Source organism: Osmia bicornis, chromosome 10 (genome assembly GCF_907164935.1).
Source record: "Osmia bicornis bicornis chromosome 10, iOsmBic2.1, whole genome shotgun sequence".
Classification (NCBI taxonomy): domain Eukaryota; kingdom Metazoa; phylum Arthropoda; class Insecta; order Hymenoptera; family Megachilidae; genus Osmia; species Osmia bicornis.
Window position 1 is genome coordinate 8,980,286 of NC_060225.1, and position 20,537 is coordinate 9,000,822.

At 35.1% G+C, this 20,537-nt stretch overlaps 4 protein-coding genes across 5 annotated transcripts; 3 read left to right on the forward strand and 1 right to left on the reverse strand.

Annotated features, from left to right (window-relative positions):
* Positions 1–252: 252 nt before the first annotated feature.
* On the forward strand, positions 253–2,511 carry LOC114876358 (dnaJ homolog subfamily B member 13-like). The gene is made up of 6 exons (XM_029187738.2): positions 253–398; positions 474–695; positions 906–1,252; positions 1,309–1,459; positions 1,721–1,933; positions 2,214–2,511. The coding sequence occupies exons 1-6, from the start codon at positions 301–303 to the stop codon at positions 2,509–2,511; spliced, it is 1,329 nt and encodes a 442-aa protein (XP_029043571.2). The 5' UTR covers positions 253–300.
* A 451-nt stretch (positions 2,512–2,962) lies between these two features.
* Positions 2,963–8,982, forward strand: LOC114876258 (folliculin-interacting protein 2). The gene is made up of 13 exons (XM_029187510.2): positions 2,963–3,093; positions 3,191–3,398; positions 4,266–4,470; positions 4,547–4,636; positions 4,888–4,967; positions 5,056–5,126; positions 5,196–5,315; positions 5,387–5,618; positions 5,721–6,053; positions 6,111–6,195; positions 6,266–7,560; positions 7,625–8,078; positions 8,166–8,982. Exons 2-13 carry the CDS (start codon positions 3,298–3,300, stop codon positions 8,376–8,378), a joined length of 3,279 nt encoding a protein of 1,092 aa, XP_029043343.1. The 5' UTR covers positions 2,963–3,093; positions 3,191–3,297; the 3' UTR covers positions 8,379–8,982.
* A 121-nt stretch (positions 8,983–9,103) lies between these two features.
* LOC114876317 (T-complex protein 1 subunit delta) lies at positions 9,104–11,636 on the reverse strand. Its single transcript, XM_029187649.2, has 9 exons — positions 11,526–11,636; positions 11,342–11,394; positions 11,165–11,254; positions 10,832–11,083; positions 10,670–10,765; positions 10,443–10,604; positions 10,029–10,373; positions 9,706–9,957; positions 9,104–9,626 (listed from the first exon to the last, which is right to left on the reverse strand). The coding sequence occupies exons 1-9, from the start codon at positions 11,632–11,634 to the stop codon at positions 9,381–9,383; spliced, it is 1,605 nt and encodes a 534-aa protein (XP_029043482.1). The 5' UTR covers positions 11,635–11,636; the 3' UTR covers positions 9,104–9,380.
* A 726-nt stretch (positions 11,637–12,362) lies between these two features.
* LOC114876315 (protein MON2 homolog) lies at positions 12,363–20,456 on the forward strand. 2 transcript variants are annotated; one of them, XM_029187643.2, is made up of 25 exons: positions 12,363–12,483; positions 12,613–12,744; positions 12,822–13,004; positions 13,087–13,323; positions 13,392–13,517; positions 13,589–13,786; positions 13,904–14,156; positions 14,224–14,377; positions 14,450–14,692; positions 14,768–15,054; positions 15,120–15,490; positions 15,583–15,795; positions 15,883–16,058; positions 16,139–16,301; positions 16,717–16,864; positions 16,933–17,186; positions 17,258–17,392; positions 17,453–17,703; positions 17,794–17,956; positions 18,029–18,172; positions 18,243–18,556; positions 18,629–18,813; positions 18,884–19,127; positions 19,256–19,338; positions 19,400–20,456. In XM_029187643.2, exons 1-25 carry the CDS (start codon positions 12,364–12,366, stop codon positions 19,567–19,569), a joined length of 4,947 nt encoding a protein of 1,648 aa, XP_029043476.1. In that variant the 5' UTR covers position 12,363; the 3' UTR covers positions 19,570–20,456. The 2 variants fall into 2 exon arrangements, with proteins under 2 accessions (XP_029043476.1, XP_029043477.1); XM_029187644.2 differs by having other exon boundaries at positions 19,262–19,338.
* Positions 20,457–20,537: the final 81 nt, after the last annotated feature.

A 20,537-nucleotide genomic window follows, 5' to 3' on the forward strand; every position in this document is an offset into this window, starting at 1 on the left:
CTTCTGTTCTCAACAATAAATATCGGTCGTGAGACGTTTAATAATTGCAAAAGCTAACACACGATCGTAGTCGGTTGTCGAGCGGGGCAGCGTTGGTTGTTGAAAACACTTGAAAAATCGTCGTGAAACGATGCACCGATATTCTTCCTTTTCTTGTTCCTCGCCGGCTTCCTTCCATGACATTAGCCGCATATGCAGAAGGACAAATGATAGTCGATTATTAATTATGTACGCATTCTGACATTTTCCAGCATTTCCCCTGTAAATCGTACATTTCTCAGTTAACTTATACCGTATAGAATGTCTTGTGACAAGGTCTGTCCATGTCCGCGTGGTATAGATTACTATGGAGTATTATCCTTGAAAAAGAACAGTGATGACTTAGAGATCAAGGCAGCGTGAGTTCAGCAATTGCCAAGCTCTCGTTATCGTTATTAATATCGTGATAAATTCTTTCAAGTTACGGCTTCCAGATTTCGCCGTCTGGCGATACGATATAATCCCATACGAGCAAAAGATGAAAGTTTGTGGACCATATTCTCCTTAGTGGCTGAAGCATACGATGTGCTTTCGAACCCTTTTAAACGGGCGATATACGATCAATTCGGTGAAGAAGGCCTTAAAAATGGTGTGCCTGGAGACGAAGGATTTATCCAGCCATACATTTATCACGGTGAACCAATGAGAACTTATAGGTATTCCTTTGAATAAAATAAAGAGATCCAATTTGTTTTTTTACACCATCTTTCCCTTCTTCGTCCTCCTACATTTCTATTTTATTTCTTAAGCCGATGTAATCCAAGCTAAAGACCTTCTTACCTGACTGATTTTAACAGCCACTTAAATACTTTGAATATTTAAGATCCCATCTATCCGCGACTGTACCATTTTTGTTATTCCTGCAGGGAATTCTTCGGAACGGAAAGTCCTTATGCTGATCTATTCCATGTACTAACACAGCCCTCGTCTGTGCTCGAATTTCCCGAGGGGCGGGGTTTAAAGCGCAAGGAAGAGCCTCTGATAAAAACCTTGTATCTAACCCTACTGGAGGTACCATATCGACGTTTTACTTTATTTATAGTTTCTCTTTCTCCGGTGTTAATCACCGTAGATAACATCGGGGATCGTTACGGCAAACCTTGTGCTTACTTATTTTTACTTGAATACCGTCCAATTAAATTAATTTCACCGGTCCCTATTTTCTCTGATTCTGATTGTCTTCGCTTTTCCATAAGATTTTCCTTCGATACGAGCAGGTCCTTCTTGGAGGGATTAAAAAGATGAAAATACAGAGATTAGTTCTGGTAGGAGATGACAAGTCTAAAACAGTGACGAAAGAAAAGATTCTAACGATACCTATTAAGCCTGGCATCCCGACAGGAACAAGGATCATTTTCCCCGAGGAAGGTGATCAAGGACCCACGAAGATTCCTGGTAAATTGTTACATCATTTTCAGGCGTAATTGTACAAAGGACGATCAAAGTAGTATTAATTTTAAAGCATTTCTGTCCCGTTAATACAAGAATTTAATTGCAAATGTCTAAAGAAATTTTACGGGATTGCCGCCTATTTCCTTGTTCACGGAAGCTTGTAACAGCCTTTCCGCTCGCGTATCGATTCAAATTTCGCGAGGGATGCGTTTAAAATGCATCGTACATCTCGCGGGGGGGACAGAAATGGGTTAATCGTAGTAGTTGTTCGCATAATGTCTTTACTCAGTCGAAAGCACGTCAGCGTAGCGGATGTAATCTTCATCACGGAGGACCGGCCTCACGAGACCTTCCGAAGAGAGGGCTCTGACTTGCACATGACGGTCGATATCTTTCTGCGAGAGGCACTGACCGGAACAGTGGTCACCGTCAACACCCTCGACGACAGAACCCTTCGAATACCGATAACGTCTGTCATCGCGTACGTCTCCCTATCGCATTAGTCACCTTTCTTCATCCTTTCCCTCCTTTCATTTTCCTCCTCCACCTGAAAAACCATTGCGTTACCTCATTTGCGATTACTGCTAAAAATAAATTTTATTGTGGAATAAAAAATTTAAAAATAATACAGTACCTTCTTTGCACATCTTTAAAATTCAATTGGGAATCCAATGGGGGACGATGAAGATTGAAATGGAGGGGAGGGGGCACCTCGTGCTACGCAATTACCAAATAATATATTATGATATTAATGAATAATGTTATTTTAATCTTGTACAAAATAGGCCAAATTATCGGAAATACATACTCAAAGAAGGACTGCCCCTACCGGAAAATCCAAAAGACAAAGGAAACTTGATCATCACGTTCAACATTGAATTTCCGGTGTACCTGCCGGTATCGAATAAAACTTATATTAAGAAGGCATTCGATACGTCAGAAGATATTAGAAACACTGAATACATTCATCGTCTTATTCTGGCTAATAAAATGCGTAGAAACATGGATTTCGATGTACCTGTACGTCGAGATCCTGACGACGAAGAAGCGAAACAGTTGGATTCTGAATGTAATTCTTAGGTCGTCTCCATTTTGTTTGTTATACTAAATCGATTTATCGATATTTGTTCGAAATATTTGAATCTTTCTAAAATATCGATGAAAGAATAAAATTTGATGAAAAATATGCAGATTCTATTGGAAAATAATGATTTCTGACTATTTAATCAGTGTAGTTGTAATTAACTTGGTACCAGAAACCTAAATCTGTCAAAATTTGTTACTATCTCTGATAGTATCGATTTCTGCTACTACGCAATCTTTGACTTTATTCATAAACATTTTTTATACATACCTTGCATACATAATTTCTTGATTAATGCTTATTGAACACATGATTTTCCAGAAAACGTGCTCAACATTTGAAATAACTTTAGAATGTAGAAAAACTAAACGACCGTTACAAATCGACTGTCCCGCCCTCTAGCGGCACAGCTTGCAACTTGAAGAGCAAAATCGATACGCACGGTCGATAATCTATCTCCGACAACCAAATCTTGTCTTTTCCTTTATTCCTGTTATTTTTTAAAAAAATTCATCGTCATTTCATCGAACCGCTTCTCAGTTCGTCGAGCAGTGAGACAAATCGGAGAGGCAAAGAAAGTAAGGAAGAGAAAAAAATTCCATTCGATGTTGGCCGAACGAGACACGATAATCTCGGACAATCATATGACTCCTCCGCACGTGACTTTATTTACAGTTGACTGATACTCGAGAACATGTATGGTGCAGTTCCTTGTGACATGATAGACCGAAAACGAAACAAAGTTAGCGAGCAATGCGGTAGTTACAAGCGGTCATTAGTTTATGATGCCTTTGCTTGATAAGCTGTTCCCTTCGAGGAAGAGTTTCAGAAGTAACGTTCAAACTGTCGTAGCATCGAATGTCGGAACGGAAGAAGATGATAGGTGAGAACTACCCTTTTATTTTCAGGCATACCCTCTCATTTATTTCCATTCATCTTGCTTATTCAAGCGTTTTTTTTTTATAGTGTCATTGTTCTATATTTGTTAATCCTATTCATTGCTTCGATATCTATTGCTGATATGACGTATCGATTATCGATGTTTCCACATCGTTCTAACGGTTATTTTCTAACGAAACTTTTTATTGCTACGAGGAATGGATTTTTCTTTTAAGGAAACATTGTAGAAATAAAGAAATATTGTTAATATTTGATTTCTATGTAATTCGATGTACCTTAACCTTATTTTGCGTTATACTCATTTCTATCTCCTGTTGGCGGGAGTCATAATCTTTCATCGTTACTAACACACTCGTGACTTGGCTTTATGCATCGAACCGTAAAATTGACCTCTATGTTAAGACTATACGAACATCTGTTCTAAATCTTTTCATTTTTCTCGATATTTTGTATGCGAATAAACTTGCCTTATGACATCTCGTATGTTAATTATTTTTGAATACATAACAAATTATTTTCTCAATAGGTATTACGCGTCGCTATATTGGGGTCAAAACATTGTACTTAAAAAAACTTATTTACCGAACAATTGAAAATATCCAATTTACATAAATCTTGTACAAATTTTGTATACACACGATCTATGCTTAGTTTCTGGCAAGAATCACACGATTATTGTGACAGTTATAATTAACACCTGCTATAGATTAGAAAGTTATATAAGGAAAGAACAGCATATTATTGCGGCATAGTATTAGCAATTCTTCAAATTGAAACATTATTTTATCATTTGTAATATGAATTATACCAGTGTGAAAAATGATAATTAAATAAATTCTCATAATTGCAGGATCTCTTCCTTATGCCTTGGAACGGGTCAAGTTCGGATCTTGTTATTCCGAGAATGCGAATGGCGTGGAAGGAAATTATTGTTCGATTCCCTTCCTTTGGAAAAAAGATGGTGTAAAAATAAAACGGCCCCGTTTGATCTGAAAAATAATGCTAGTCCGAAGAACAGCGAGTCAGTTAACTATTCGAACGGCCGCAATTTTGAGGTAACAGGTCATCATTAAAGATAGAAAAATTCAATTCATGAATTCTATTGAAAAATTTATAATTATAAATTTTCAGCGGGAAAAAACAGCCGAGGATGACGTGAGTTTATTAAGCGAGATGGTATTTGGTACCGTGGCGATGACCTACAGAGGATCTTCTTTTAAGGTGAAATATAATTAAATACACCAAGAGTATAATAATTAGGCCGCTATGTAAACACTCACAGTGACCACTGTGATCGATTTGCAAAGAATGGTCAAAATTGATTATCTAGTTTTTCAGTTAAAAAGTCCCAAAAAATCCCTATCAGTCGTTTAATAGCGGAGCTTCGCTCCAATTAAAATAAAATCCATCAGCTAACTGCTGCTGTTACATTACCGTATACATAAATTAAAACTCTTACATTTGATTTCAAGATCCATTCGATGAATTCGCCGCCATGTATCATGTGTACGAAAGTTTTCCCAGCTACAGAACACAATACTTGCAAACAGAGGTAAAGCTGGCCTGTTCATTATTGGTATAGTGTTGCGATTGATTTGTCGGTGGGATATCTGAATTATTGCATGATTACTATGTTCCAGCGAGAGAGTATCGGATGAAGGATTGGGTCGTTCCGTGAATTTGGATTCCAATTCCAGTCTGCGAACCCTCTGTAAGCGGAATCGTTGAAACGATTTAGATGAAAAATAAGAAACACCTTAATCACTGATTAATCTTTCAGTATCTAGACCAAGTTCCGGCAACTTATCTGGGTCTGAATCGAGCCCTGAACCAAGGAAAAATTCTACTTGTTCTAGTACCGGCAGCGGCTGGGACATAGAAATACCGCCACCGACAGGCAGTAAGTTTAAACGAAATTAGAGATAATGCATCGCTGAGAGGTGTTAATTATAAAATGTGATGCTAATACAGGTTCCCAATCGTTGGAGAGCAATGGATCTTCCGGTTTCGGTAGCCTTTCCAGTTTACGTCGAAGATGGTTGCGAGCGGTTTCCACCTCTTTGGCAAGAACTGATTCCGACGATGCCTTTGGAGTGCAGTATTGGAACGAAACTGGAAATGAAAATAAAGAAACTCATGTTAAGCGTCATAAAACGAGGCTGGGATTAACTATGTTAGTGCGATTAGCCAAGGGCCATGAAAGGTTTGAATTTAATTTAAAATTATTAACAACTTCATTGATTTGGACAGTACTGACTCTCCTTACATTATAAAACATAGTTAAATTTATTACCTTGCGTTGCAGGAAGATAGAAGCTCGCCTTTTGGAGCATATGGCTCTGTTGGAAGGAATGCTGGATCGTTTGCGATACTTTTGTATCGATGCGAACAGTGTTAACGTTCAGAACAAAGGGATGCAACTTCCTGAACGACTTTATCGATCTTCATATCAATTGATCGTCTCGTTGTTACGTTTGCTCACTAATGTTAATACTAATCGAAACTCGTGCAGTCCTTTACTATGGCACGATGTATTACTTAATTCAGTGAGAATAGAGCACAAAATGAGTACACTGCATTATAGTTTGCAACAAATGTGTCAGTTGCTCGAAGACATTGACACAAAGTCGACTAACTTGTAAGTATATACATATCAGATAAGAATATCTTAGATTGTAATGTCTGTATATTTCAGTTTTTTAAGTACAGTTGTAACTGCTGTTTTGACATATCATCTTGGTTGGATATATACTACACTGCCTGTTCAAGATCGACAATTGGTAATTATATATTTTCCTTGTCTTCACAGTTTTTCTTTAATATCTCTTTTATCGTTATCATAATTTTCAGATGGAAAAATTAGGTACTTGGTACCCCTGTAATCCTCTATGGGCTCAGTTAGGTGACTTGTACGGGGCATTAAGCAACCCCATTAGAATAGCGCACACTGTCGTCGCAGGGGATCCTCAAAAGGTCGATCTGATTAATTCTGTTTTATCATTTCTATCATATTTCATTCGTAGCGGAATTGTACAGAAGCGAAAAGAATATTGCTGCGTTATCGAAGAAGATATCCAAGAAGCTGCGAATCTTTTAGAACAAGCAAGAATAAAACGCCCACACTTGTTCAGCTCGAAAGTAATTTGTAATGATCGAGAAACTTCAACGTCTCGACGTATACCGCGTACGTCTGTTCGAAAAAAGCTTTCCGTGGATCATTCGTTTGATACAGAAAACGATAACGCCACGATGCAGCGCTCTTACTCTCAATATGGCATAGAAAGATTAGGAGCAGAAGGATCGGTTAGCTCTCTTAAACGCAGCACCACGATGGAATCGAATCTTGATTCGTTCGTGTTAAAACCGTTAAAGTCTGAAAGAGATACTAAGCTCGCAATGAAGGAATTCTCTTGGGACGAGGACGGAAACGAAAAGGGCTCTGTCGACGAGAAAACTTGCGCGTCGAGCAAGGTTAAAATAGTAGTTAGCGAAATCGCATCGCAAGATACTGACGTAACTAAGACTGATCCGCAATATTCTTTTGACTTTCCATTGCGAAATTTTGAGAAGAAAGTTGAGGATGACGATACCGAAGAGGTATTCACGAATTCAAAGATAGATACCCTTCAAGAATTCGACGATACTTGCGTGAACACGTTGAAATTATATTCCACCAGGCCAGGTTTTCAGACTGGTCCAGGTATGGTGAACGAAACGAAAAATTCTCACGTATTCTTCATGCTCGGCGACGAAGAGAAATCTATGAAAACGTTGTCACGACCGCGGCTTGGATATAATTGTCAATGTTTGTTTACAAGAGTACCAAGCACGTCCGCACAATTGCCAGAAGGAGTGTTGAGAAAAATCATTCAGAGAAATTTTCCTGAGTCTTCCAAAAGTATTCAATCGTCGGCCGGAGTACCATCAGGATCTTTCGAATTTTGTCAAAAGTGTAATGGCCAAAGTTTTGTACCTTCTCAAAATTACGACAGCTGCAAACAAGTTCTGGAAACTCCGACTAACGCGACTGAAGTTCTGCGTACCTGCGGTAGCACGGTCGGCGATGGAAACGTTAGAATGTCTAGATCCAACAGTTTAGAGGCTTTAATGGAAGCTAGTAGCGTTGTTGAATTACCCATGCCACGGTTAGTTTCATTAAGTTCTTTCGATAGAGTGAAATTAGGGAGAAACGTAATATTCTTATTACAGGTCGAGAAAAATGAAGAAGACTGATTCGCACCAGGATACCGGATTCACGAAGACACTTTTACAAAGTAAAATAAAAAATGAAGACACAAACGGAGTGAATAACTTTGAAACTTCTTACACGTGGGGATTAGTGTTACAAGGTTTGCCAAAAAAGAAAAAGAGGAGAAAAAAGAAAGTTATTAAAGAAGAAAACAAAGTCGATGTTGAAGTAGAAAAAGAATGGTGGTATTGTATACGGGAAGAATGCCTTGCAAGTGCACGTTTCCCGACTATCGATCAACCAGTTGCCGAATCACTTTGTATCTTAGCGGATTTAGATACTTGGCACGTTGGGATTATATCTAACAATATGCCTTCCCACACTGCACCCTTGCCAGTTGGTATGTCCAGGCTCGTATCAAACATGCTCGAAGGCTTTGTCTACTTATGGCGGAAATATCATTCAGCTTCACAAGTAAACTTTTTAACTTTCATTATATTTGTAATGTATGCGCAGACTTAAAGAAAAATTTCTCACGTGTTTCTGTTCATTTTGCTGTAGTGCATAGGTATACTCGAAGCAAAACTGAGAGAAATGTGGTTAAAAAGTGAAGCATTGGCTGAGGTACTTCTAGCGACAGAAGTATGCGATGCTAGTATTGCAAACTTAACACACGTCCTCGATCTTGATGCAGCAGACATACCACTTCTACTCGCAGTTGCAACTTCCCATTCACCAGAGATAGCACAAAGGTTTGGCCTCACACTTACTTAACTGCATCTCATTACTCTTATCACAATTTCTATTTAGTGACAAGTAGCTTTTTTTTTTCATTTGAAGCAACAACTGTGAAAACAATTTTTTCATTAATTAATAGGGTCATAGATAATTAATGTTAAGACTTTGTATATTTTATTAAGTCTTTATCCATCCTTTAAATGAAGTTTAACTTCTGTTTATATTAAAATCAGAATAAAACTGTCGTACAAGCTTATTTTTAATACATTAGGTAAGATTGGAATTTGCATTTACGTATTGAAACTTCAATATATATTTTATTCTATTTAATTCTTTTTAATATATTATCATATTGCAAGTGCAAATAATTGATAAACATTTTAGAGATATTTAATTCATTTCAAAGGACGGATGATGATTCAAATTTTTTTTTTTAAATCAAGATGGAATATTTAATGTACATACAAAAAACAATATAGTTTTTTATAGATTGACTATAAAATTATATTTCAGTTATAGAAAATTATAAAAGTAATTTAAAAAATAAAATACTTAGCCGTTTTTTTTTATAAAACATGTAAAAATCTAGCGTTATGTACTCTGTAAGAGTGCACAATAAAACTTAAATTAATTTTTATAACTGACGTGTTTTAGATTTTCCAATATTGTAATTTTTGTATTATTTTACATAAATTTGTAACTACAGAACATTAGAAATATTTAAATTTCAATGAGAAAATGGTATTTAAAAGAAATAAAAGTAATTTTTTATAATCGTGTGAATTTTATTTTTTAATCAAATTTGTTCGTATCTTCTACTATGAAGTAGATTCTTAAAGGTAGTGAAACAGATTTTTTACATAAGCAGATTAATTTTATTAGGAATAAGAATTCTGAACATTAAATAATTCGATTTAATTGGTTTAGTAAATTGCAAACATATGGAAAGCTAATCAAACTGAAAACTATACCTGATATCACGTGATCAACACAAATTTGAAAAAAGCTTTAAGTGCAAATCCTCTGTGTTCATTATAATTACTGATTGGTATTTATGATATCATCGATCTTTAATATACTGCGCACAGTTTCTGAAGCAAGTGTAATAGCACTTGTAGAAACTAATAATGGTTGTATCACATTTTCCTCCAAAATGTTGGTAATCGTTCCCTTTCGTACATTAATACCTGTAGTATGTTCTCCTTTAGCGTGTCGATTTCGAAGTTCTGTTACAGTCGCGATAGGATTTAATCCTGCATTTTCTGCCAGCGTCGATGGGATGATCTAAAACGTTTGCAAATTAAAATATACCAAAAAAAATTAGAATATAAAGACACATATTTCCTTAAAGAAGATAGTAAACCTCAAATGCATTTGCAAATCCTTTAATGCAATAAGCATCAACACCACCTAATGTCTGAGCATACGGTACAAGTTTTAATGCGAGTTCAATCTCAGGCGCTCCTCCACCAGCAATCAGAGCTTTTTGTTTTACTAAACAACGAACTACGCATAATGCATCGTGCAGCGATCGATCTGCTTCTTCTAAAACCAGTTTGTTGCTGCCACGCACAAGTACTGTTACCGTAGGTCCAGGATTTTGGATTTTAGTAATCTATAATTCAAAGAAATATTTTAATTATGTTATGATATAAATCTATACATAATAATAATAAACACACTAACCTTAACAAACTTAGAATTTCCAGTTTGTACCTCTTCGCACAGTTCTGCGTTAACGAGATTTTCAGGAACGAAATGATCCAGCGAGGCAATGGGTCTGCAATTTAATGTTTTACAAATAAATGGAATATCTTCGCGTTCAATATCTTTGATCACCATGACTTTGATTTTATCCAGAAAATGAATAGCCAGGTCACTGACAGCATCGCGGAGAATCGATTTTTGTACGAGGAGTACATTACAGCCAGCTTTTTTAATTTGTTTTACAATATTTAATATGTAAGCTCTTTCTTCTTTTAAAACACGATCCATTGCAGCGTAATCGGATACGACTACGTTGTGATCCATCTGGAATAATAAACATATTCAATTTATGTTTAAGAATAAAAATTCATATGCTTCTTTTAAATTACTTACATCCGTTTTAGGCGGAGAAATACAAAACTGAATTAAACCTATTTTTGCTTTTTCGATGCGCCTCGGTCCATTAATATTACAAGATTTTTGAGTAAATATTAATCCTTCTATCAGTTCAGTATCTTCGACAGTGCCGCCTAACTTTTTTATGACTTTTATATTCTGCAAATGTAATATAACATATAGTAAATTTATTTATACAAATTTATGGTGTTCAGTATCCTTACATTAAGATCAACACTGTTCTCCTTTCCTTCTTCGGTAATTTTTAATACTGCATTAACAGCCAATGGTGCCAGAAGACTTGATTGTTGAAAGACAACCTGGAAGAAAGAAATTATATAATAATTAATTTCTTTTACTGTTTAAAATTAACATATAATGCATACTTTTGAGTTAAGTGCAGTTGCAGCAGCCCTAATTAGCGACTGTTCATCCCTCAAGTCAACAGGAATAGACATATTTGTTAATATTTGCACAGCTTCAGCTGCAGCCTTTTGAAATGCATCACTGATCAAAGTAGGATGTATCCCTTTCTGTAACAAACGTTCTGCAGCTTCCAGAAGAGAGCCAGCCATTATAACAACACTGGTAGTACCATCTCCAGCTTCAATATCTTGTGCTTTTGATAATTCAACTAACTGAAATGATAAAATTTATGTAAAATTCAGAAGCATTGATATAAGCTTCAGGAATTCTTTGTCCACTGTTTAAAAGATTACCATTTTTGCTGCAGGATGTACAACATTCATTTCTTTTAGGATTGTAGCACCATCATTTGTAATTGTAACTTCGCCATTAGCAGCTTGGATCTAAGTACATAATAAAAAATATCATGCTCTTATTATTTAAAATAACTTACAATTAGTATCAAGACTCAAAGATATAAATAATTTTACCATTTTATCCATTCCTCTAGGACCTAAACTGGTACGAACTGCATCGCTAACCGCTGAAATGTAAATGAATATTTAATCATTCAATTACTTTGCTGGATATGACTATATAAGGTAAGATTTCTGTCATGAGTATAAAGAGGTAATTATCGAAAAGTAATTACCCAAACGTTGATGGATTATTTACCTTTCGCAGCATTAATATTACTGGTTCGAATATCGGTTGGTTTGCTTTTATCCTTATACGCATTTGTACGAGAACCTGGTCTATGGCCGCTTGCTGGGAAAGCCGTCATTTTTGGTAACTGGGTGACGTTTGTCAGATCAGGTTTATTACGAAGTTTGTATGCAAGCTTATAAGGAACTTCGTTCCTCTGAGTTTTTAATATCTTTTCTGGTGGCACTTTTCCTTACAATTCGACGAACTTTCAGGGAAAAATATAATTCTTCTCAACGGTAAAGCATGCGTTTCAAGAAACGACTCGAAACCTAAGAATATAGAATGTAATAAGAGGAATATTAATGAAAAATATGGAAGACAGGATGGCTAGCACTACCTGGTGGCCTTTTTCGGAAAGTGTAACCAAAATCAGTTTCCATTCTGTGTTTCTGAAATGATTAGTGATTGATGTTAAAATACGATTTCGATATACAAGATAGCGCCATTGCATACCACCGTTTATTATTTACATGAATGCGTTGCACTTGAGATGCAAGTAATTGATAATCGTAGAAGAACATGAGCTTTGACAAATTTTAATCGAAGCAACACTGATATCTGTAAATGTTTGTTATAAGGAAAATCATAAAAATGACGTAAGTTTAAAAAATGCTTGAGAATAAACCTGATAGATTGTCACCTGTCCGTTGTCATTTCTGATAATCGGCATGGGATGTGCCAACTCACCTACTATCAGTTAGATACGAATTTTGTTATGGCAGTATGCGTTTTTTAAAAAACCTGTTATAACTGATGATGAAATAAGTTTTTATGATAATACTGTGTAAAAGAAAATCGTGATACGATGGCGAATGTAGCTGTCGGGGTCAACTCGGAAAATACTTGCAAATTTTTGGAATCGTTGCAAGCCGACTTGAAAGTTCTTGCTTCAGAAACTAAGAAGAAATATCCGCAGATTAAAGAAGTATGTTGTTATTATTAATCTCTTTTTTATGACTGAATATTTATTATTATATAATTTTAAATAATACAGTAAGGTTAGCTTAGAAGTTTTATATATGCAATGTGTATTTATTAAATCTTATTATTGCAGTCATGCGAGGAAGGTATTGCAAAAATAAGAACAGCTTCAAATACTTCAGGTGCTCCTATTTATTATATTGTTAATCAAATCTTATATCCTTTGGTACAAGGCTGTGAGAGTAAAGATGTAAAAATTATCAAGGTATGTATAACATACATAATGTTAAATAAATTTTTCTTTTTCTTGTTTATACTAAAATTTGATGCTGTTTATTTTAGTTTTGTTTGAGTATGATGCAAAGATTAATTACACAACAAGCAGTGGATCAGAAAGGTGCCCGTTATATTACTGACACATTATGGATGCTGATGGAAGCAGGAACAGAAGAAGTTAAAGTTTTGCAAACTGTAACACTCCTACTTACTAGCAACACTGTTGTTCATGGTGAAACACTTGCAAGGGTAATAATTTTTACCATCTTCAAATTGCACATTTTCTTGTTTCAAATAGGATTGATGAAAAAAAATAATGCTTATATTTCAGAATCTAGTGCTCTGTTTTCGTTTGCATTTCACAAAAGACTCTACAACTATCAATACAGCAGGAGCTACTGTCAGACAATTGGTGTCATTAGTATTTGAGCGTGTTGTTGCAGAAGATGAACAGAGCCCTGACACTGAGGATTCTGATGAAATTAATTTAGAGGAATTAAAAATTCCTACCAATCAAGCACCTAAAGGCTTAGGGCCATGTGCTGCTGATGCATACTTAATGTTCCAAGTAAATTGATTTAAATGAATCATTAAATTGTTGAATAACATTGAATTGTTGAGTTTGAATTTTTTTAGGATTTAGTACAATTGGTAAACGCAGATCAACCCTACTGGTTAATTGGTATTACCGAAATGACGCGTACATTTGGATTAGAATTGTTAGAATCTGTGCTAACAAATTTTTCGTCCGTATTTTTTAAGGTATTTGATAACGGCTATACGTATAAATTGTAATTCAAGTTATGAGTTTTCAATGTTATATTTTTTTTCAGCACCCAGAATTTAGTTTTTTGCTAAAAGAAAGAGTTTGTGCTCTTGTAATTAAATTGTTTTCACCTAATATCAAATACCGCAATTCTGTCCCAGCATCTCTACAACAAGCTACACCTTTAGATAAACCCTATTTTCCTATTAGTATGAGGCTTCTTCGGGTTGTTTCTATTTTAATCCAGAAGTATCATTCTCTTTTGGTAAGAATAATTTTTAAAAACATTTTTATAACTGTACTAAACCCGACTAGAAAATAAATTATGAACCAATATTAACGAGCATAATAAAATTAAATCGATGTACTTGTGTGTTTTCAGGTAACTGAATGTGAAATATTTCTGTCTTTAATTGTCAAATTTTTGGATCCTGATAAACCTACCTGGCAAAGAGCTTTAGCTTTAGAGGTTTTGCATAAAATGACAGTACAAGCTGATCTTCTTACAAATTTTTGTGAATGTTACGATTTAAAACCTCATGCAACTAACATCTTTCAAGATATTGTTAACAGTTTAGGTGCCTATGTACATAGTCTTTTTGTTAATCCTCAAATGATGAATCAAAATAATATGGGTAAGGTTCGTTCTATGAATAATGATAAAACACTGTGTACAACAATATTAACGTCTGTCTAATATAGTTACAGGTACAACGGCACCTCAAAGTACAGCTTCTCCACTATTCACTGGAATGCCTATAGGACCTGGTGTTTCACCTCAACCTGGTTTTTACTCGCGTGGAATATGGCTACCTGTAGTCGCGACGTTTACAAGTGGTCAAGCTAAATCTACCTAGTATGTTCACAATTATCTCCTATGCCACGATTTTTTTATATAAAAATACAATATAATTTGTTTAATTTTCAGTTTGGACATGCTTGATAAAGTCGAACCACCTCAAATTCCCATTGGTTATGGAATAAGTATAGCTTATGCTTGTTTGTTAGATATTATACGTTCTATAGCTCTTGCTATAAATGGATCTAGTGAAACAGTAACTGGAAATCAGTCGTATAAACCGAGTGAATCTGAACGGAAGCTTCATACTCAACTTATCAACTCCAGCTGGTGTGGTTTGTTAGCAGCTTTAAGTCCCCTCATAGATGCAAGGTAAGGAAGACCTATATTTCTTTCACTACCTCTTTATGGGATATAAAAGTAATTTTGTTTTATTGTAATTATTAGCACCGACGAATCTGCGACAGAAAATGTATTGAAAGCAATTCAAACTTTCGCGTCTTTATGCGGCCAGTTAGAATTACAAGCTCCACGCGATGCATTCATTACTGCAATATGTAAAGCATCATTGCCTCCTCATTATGCATTGACTGTATTGTACAATGCTCCCCAAGGAATACCCACCGCAAGACAACAAGAATCCACTCAATACAATGTAACGATCGGTGAACCAGATTATAGGCAACAGGTGGTAGCAGTTGGAACTCCATTACCCACTGCATCTTTACCAGTTGGTACGTTGATTTATAATGAATATTATAGTTGATAACCTGAAATGAACGTAACATTATGTTATTAGGTGCTCATCAAGGTCCAGTTATGTTAACAGCAAAGAATTTACAATGCATGCGAGCATTGCTGTCCCTCGCTCATTGCCATGGAAGTATACTGGGTAGCGCATGGCACTTGGTACTTACCACGTTACAACATCTTGTCTGGATACTCGGTTTGAAACCTTCAACAGGAGGATCTTTAAAAGCTGGAAGGACTGCTGCTGATCCGAATGCAGTACTTACAAATGCGGTTATGGCGGATTTACCTGTACTTAGCACCATGCTTAGTAGACTGTTCGAAAGTAGCCAGCATCTGGACGATGTAGCTTTACATCATTTGATAGATGCACTTTGCAAATTAAGCCACGAAGCTATGGAGTTAGCTTATTCTAATAGAGTAAGTGTAAAGTTGTTTCATATTTTGCATTATTACAATTATTACCTACCTTCTAAGGAAAAGTAAGAAAGTACTTGATACATTTGTATTAGGAACCATCGTTATTTGCCGTGGCTAAACTCTTGGAAACTGGTCTGGTAAATTTACCACGGGTAGAGGTCCTCTGGAGGCCTTTAACAAATCATTTGTTAGAGGTTTGTCAACATCCGCACATCCGTATGAGGGAATGGGGAGTGGAGGCTATTACGTACCTTGTCAAAACGGCACTTCAGCATAAATATCCTCAACCTTTACGCGATAATCAAGTATATTTATTTATCACCATGATTTTTAATTAAATCTCTTCTTCGAGGAATCAAGTGATAAAAATGTTATTTATTGTTCTATCACAGAAGCTGCAGACTTTACTTTTAGGACCATTATCAGAATTATCGTCGGTACGTCATGGAGATGTAAGACAACGGCAGCTTGAATGTGTTTTACAAGTTTTACATGGGGCAGGAGAGACATTATACCATGGTTGGCCTTTGGTACTTGGCATCATTGGAGCAGTATCTGATCATCACGGGTATACATTATTAATAATGTAATTTAGATTAAATAATATGTATATCTTTTACTTTATTTTTGTGTTTATATATTTTACAGAGAAGCTTTAGTTAGAATAGCCTTTCAGTGTTTGCAATTAGTAGTAACTGATTTTCTACCTGTGATGCCGTGGCGGTGTCTTCCACTTTGCGTCGACACAGCCGCTAAATTTGGTTCACAAACGCAAGAATTAAATATTTCATTGACCGCTGTTGGATTAATGGTAAGATAGAATTTAACTCGACGAAAATTCATTCAAATCAAAACTCTTTTCACTTTTAACATCGACATTTTGTTTTTTCTTCCTTAAAAGATGTTAGAAGAGTTCGGAAATTTATGTTGCGCGAATACGGTGACTTTTTCTTTGGAATTCCTTTGGAATGTACATAGCAGAGCAGAAAGTCGTGGTTAAAAGATGCACATTTGTTTCGCTATGGAAGAACATAGAAGCTCCTAAAGTTATTAAAGTTGAAATCAAGAAAATCAGGCAAATACAGTTCATTACGCGTTAATACATTACATTTCTGTTGTATATTAAATTCATTATCGTAGATTTTACGATATAGGACGGATTATAGGTCCATTTCATAGATTCATAATAAATTTAATGTATTTATATTGGGGTATTATTTTTGCAGTGGAACATAAGTGATTATTTTTACCAAAATCAAGAAAAGCTCTGTGTTTCTCTTAAAGGAGATTCATCGTCTGTGTTTCCGGATTTTCCCGGAACAACAAATATGCCACCATTTGATAAACTTTGGATGTGCCTGTACGCAAGATTAGGTAATACAATGATTTTAAAATTAATAACAGCAGAATCTTTATAACGAGGTTTCACTTATATTTTAAAGGTGATTTATGCGTGGATTCTCGGCCTGCAGTGCGTAAATCAGCTAGTCAAACTTTGTTTTCTACAATATCTGCTCATGGTAGTCTGTTGCACCAACCAACTTGGCAAGCTGTCCTTTGGCAGGTTCTGTTTCCATTATTGGATAAAGTAAGAAGTTTATCTAATTCTGCTAGTAGTGAGAAAGTTGATACTAGTGGAAATATACTTATCCATCATAGTAGAAACACCGCGCAGAAACAGTGGGCAGAAACACAGGTAATAACCAAAGTTAGCAATTATGTGAAAAAATGTAGTACCATAAATTTTGTAAATCGGATAAATCCTAGGTATTGACGTTGAGCGGGGTTGGTAGAGTGTTCAACACGAAACGTCAACTACTGCAAATGTTGGGCGATTTTCCTAGAGCTTGGTCTCTGTTACTAGAATTCATAGAAAATTCTGCACTTAGCAAGAACAATGAGGTATGTTTTCTTAAAAAATAAAAGAAAAGAAAAATATGTTATCATGTTCAAAATTACCAGGTATCATTGGCAGCTTTAAAGTCATTTCAAGAGATTTTATACCTTCAAAAAGGAAGCGACAATAATGAAGTAGTTCAGTCGAACGATTCTGAAGCATTATGGATTGTTGCATGGCGCGTATGGCTTAACATAGGAATGGAAAGTACAACACCGCCTCAAGAAGGTGAAACGGAACCTTACGTACCATCGCAAGCATTTTTAACAGCCTTAGTTCACATATTTCCAGCTGTTTTTCAACACATCAGAAATAAGTATGCTTATTAATCTTCCCAATTAATCAAGTTTTCATTTTAATAATAGAAATTTGCTGTTCTACTTACCGCGTTACTCTTTTATCTCAGATTTACCGGTCCAGATTTACAAAAGCTTTGCATTGTGCTTAAAAATGCGGTTGCAGTTCCAGTACACGGTGAGTCGACACCGTACATCTTACCTACAATGCCAGATGTCGTCCTTACTCATTTACAGGATGGTGTACTTCACTCGATGGAGCTTCTGCAGAAAGTATATAGATTAATTCAAAATCTACGTTATCTTTTTCTTTAATCGATATTAAGTTTATTATACTTTGGGCAGGAAGCATTAAACGGACCTGAGAACCTACGAACTATGATCGTTATGATATTTCTTCAGCTCTTGAGTTTCTCAAAATTGGCTTGCGAAGCTCCTACTTATGGTAAAATACCAACGAAACACATATCTCAAGTTCGAGGTGTATCCGTGCGTATTTCTTCACTTTGATTTGGTTCGTTTACGAGAAAATTTTATTTACTATTTATTATTTACTTAGGCCGATTGGGTAACCATGAATTACGTTCCTTTCGGGGAGAAAGCTTTATCAATGGTCGTAACATTATACCAAAAAACGGCACATGAGATGGCAGTTATAGATGGACAAGTTTTAAAGCACATTATAGAAGCTTTGCACGTACCTTTATCAATGAAATATGCTTGTCCATCGCCAACAACTTGGAAATTGGCTGTTACCAGTCTGCTTGCTGTATTACATACTGGTTTGCCTCTAGCCAGAAAATATCCAGAACAATTTCAAAGTATGTGGTCGGAACTTGCAAGTACCTTGGATGATTTCTTGTTTCCTAAAAGGTAATTGATAATCTCAACATCGATAATTTGTGTTCATTTAAAAGTGGTGTATTATTGTTTTATTAATTACAGCGTATTAACTGTCGAACGAGGTGTTGAAGAAATTCAAGCAGACGAAGCTGTAGATTGTCAAGTGATGGAACTTTTACGAGATGAAGTGTTGCCACATTCTCAGCACATACCTCATCAGTTTATTTTACGAGTAGTTATGCTTCTAAACAAAGGATCTATACATTCAGCAACTACGACAAATATTGGTAAACTACTCTTTTTTTTTTCAAAAGAAAAGGGTTTATGTATAATACTATTTTTTATGTATTCTTGCAGAAAGTAGCGGTGAAACTAAGTTGAGGGAAGAGTTCGCAAAAACGTGTTTCGAAACATTACTTCAATTTTCTCTCTTAGATGGATTGAACAATGATTCAGAACACGATACATCTAAGAACCCTGAAAATGACGAAGGAGGAGTTGCAGGACGATTGGCGGTTACTGCTTTACTTCATAGATTTCAAGAGGTTTTACGACGATATATCGAAAACGAAAGGAGAAGCGGAAAATGTCCATTACCTAGGTAATAGTTTTGTTTCTAATTGACTCTTCTTTCAATGGTATTTAAAGTGGTTTGGTAATAACTAAAATTAACATGGGATGTAATAAAAGCATTCATTTTTAAGTACTTATTATAGAAACGTTTTCTAGGTACAGATTATCTGAGATTTCATTTGTTTTGAAAGCTGTTGCAACGCTTGTGGTTTCACTGAAAAAAGCACCTCCTAATAAAGGTAATTATTTATATATTGATATTTATTTAGAAAAGAATAAAATTTGAATTATATGTTTTAGTTGAAAGATCAGTATGGGAGCAATTGATAGGTCTGTATCCCTGTTTAGTAGAATGTACAATTGCTACGGCATCGGGTCAAGTGTCAAGATCTTTACGAGAAGCTTTGTTGCAATATCATGATCTATTAAAGCCACCGCTTCATAGTTCCACAACGTCAAACGGTGTTTGACCATTGCACTCTTTACTTCTAATTCGAAATAATGATGTTTGCTACGTCGTCAAATAGTAAACTTCTTGTAACTACGACGGCGTGTACAATAAATATCATCGAAAAGTTTTTACTTCCGTGTACACGTGTATGCCGAAGAATTTGAGGTGAAGTATTCTTGAAAATTTTTAATTTATGTATGAATCAAACAATACGTTATTCAAATTATTATATAATGAAGATAAACAATTCGATCATCTTTATTTTTATGACATAAACATCTTGACTCTGTTGAACGCAATAGATTTTTATAGATTGATAATTTCCATTAGCAAATGAATGATCGTGTAAAAAGTACATCACTTTAGTTACTTATTAGAAATTTCAAGAACTTCCAATTCGTTTATATATTTGTGTTTGTATAAAAATGATAAAGAACATCCTTAGTTTAGAAAAACTTGAAATAATAGAAGAACCTTTATATATAGTAGATAATATTTATAAATAATAAAATCTGCATACAATTTTTTGTTAAGTTAGCATTACGTGTAACGAGCAAAAGCAAAAGTAATGTGGTCTTTCATGTTTAAGTGAAATAGCACATAAAAGATTGTAGGTTTAGGAAGTCGAAGCAAGTATATAAAAATTGTATCAAACATATATTTCATAAGCGCAAATTGATTGATAGCTGCAAATTATATACACGCCATGCTATTGTACATAGATAATGTACAAGTTGGCTTTTCTAATATTGTACATATTGAAATAATCGCGATTAGAATATACAGTAAGATTTTATAAATAATATAAAATTATTATTCGCTATTCTTACAATGATATGATATCGAAAAATTATGATATAACGATGTAAATAGCTAAACGGTAATTCAATAAAAGTCTGAAATATTTATTGCTATTTTTGTATAGAAATCGTGCCTTTGTAGGTTTTTAGACGTTGTAATTTTTAATATTTTTATGATACAGCACAA

What these genes read in the sequence shown, in the direction of transcription:
- LOC114876358 (XM_029187738.2), top strand. Translation starts at nt 301, where the DNA reads ATGTCTTGTGACAAGGTCTGTCCATGTCCGCGTGGTATAGATTACTAT. An exon ending in GAACCAATGAGAACTTATAG is followed by an intron (nt 696 to 905) that starts GTATTCCTTTGA and finishes TTATTCCTGCAG; the next exon opens with GGAATTCTTCGGAACGGAAA. An exon ending in TTGTTACATCATTTTCAGGC is followed by an intron (nt 1,460 to 1,720) that starts GTAATTGTACAA and finishes GTCTTTACTCAG; the next exon opens with TCGAAAGCACGTCAGCGTAG.
- LOC114876258 (XM_029187510.2), top strand. Translation starts at nt 3,298, where the DNA reads ATGATGCCTTTGCTTGATAAGCTGTTCCCTTCGAGGAAGAGTTTCAGA. An exon ending in GGAACGGAAGAAGATGATAG is followed by an intron (nt 3,399 to 4,265) that starts GTGAGAACTACC and finishes TCATAATTGCAG; the next exon opens with GATCTCTTCCTTATGCCTTG. An exon ending in CTGTTCAAGATCGACAATTG is followed by an intron (nt 6,196 to 6,265) that starts GTAATTATATAT and finishes CATAATTTTCAG; the next exon opens with ATGGAAAAATTAGGTACTTG.
- LOC114876317 (XM_029187649.2), bottom strand. Translation starts at nt 11,634, where the DNA reads ATGACGGCTTTCCCAGCAAGCGGCCATAGACCAGGTTCTCGTACAAAT. An exon ending in TACATCCTGCAGCAAAAATG is followed by an intron (nt 11,084 to 11,164) that starts GTAATCTTTTAA and finishes TTATCATTTCAG; the next exon opens with TTAGTTGAATTATCAAAAGC. An exon ending in GATTTGCAAATGCATTTGAG is followed by an intron (nt 9,627 to 9,705) that starts GTTTACTATCTT and finishes CAAACGTTTTAG; the next exon opens with ATCATCCCATCGACGCTGGC.
- LOC114876315 (XM_029187643.2), top strand. Translation starts at nt 12,364, where the DNA reads ATGGCGAATGTAGCTGTCGGGGTCAACTCGGAAAATACTTGCAAATTT. An exon ending in AATATCCGCAGATTAAAGAA is followed by an intron (nt 12,484 to 12,612) that starts GTATGTTGTTAT and finishes TTATTATTGCAG; the next exon opens with TCATGCGAGGAAGGTATTGC. An exon ending in ATGCATACTTAATGTTCCAA is followed by an intron (nt 13,324 to 13,391) that starts GTAAATTGATTT and finishes GAATTTTTTTAG; the next exon opens with GATTTAGTACAATTGGTAAA.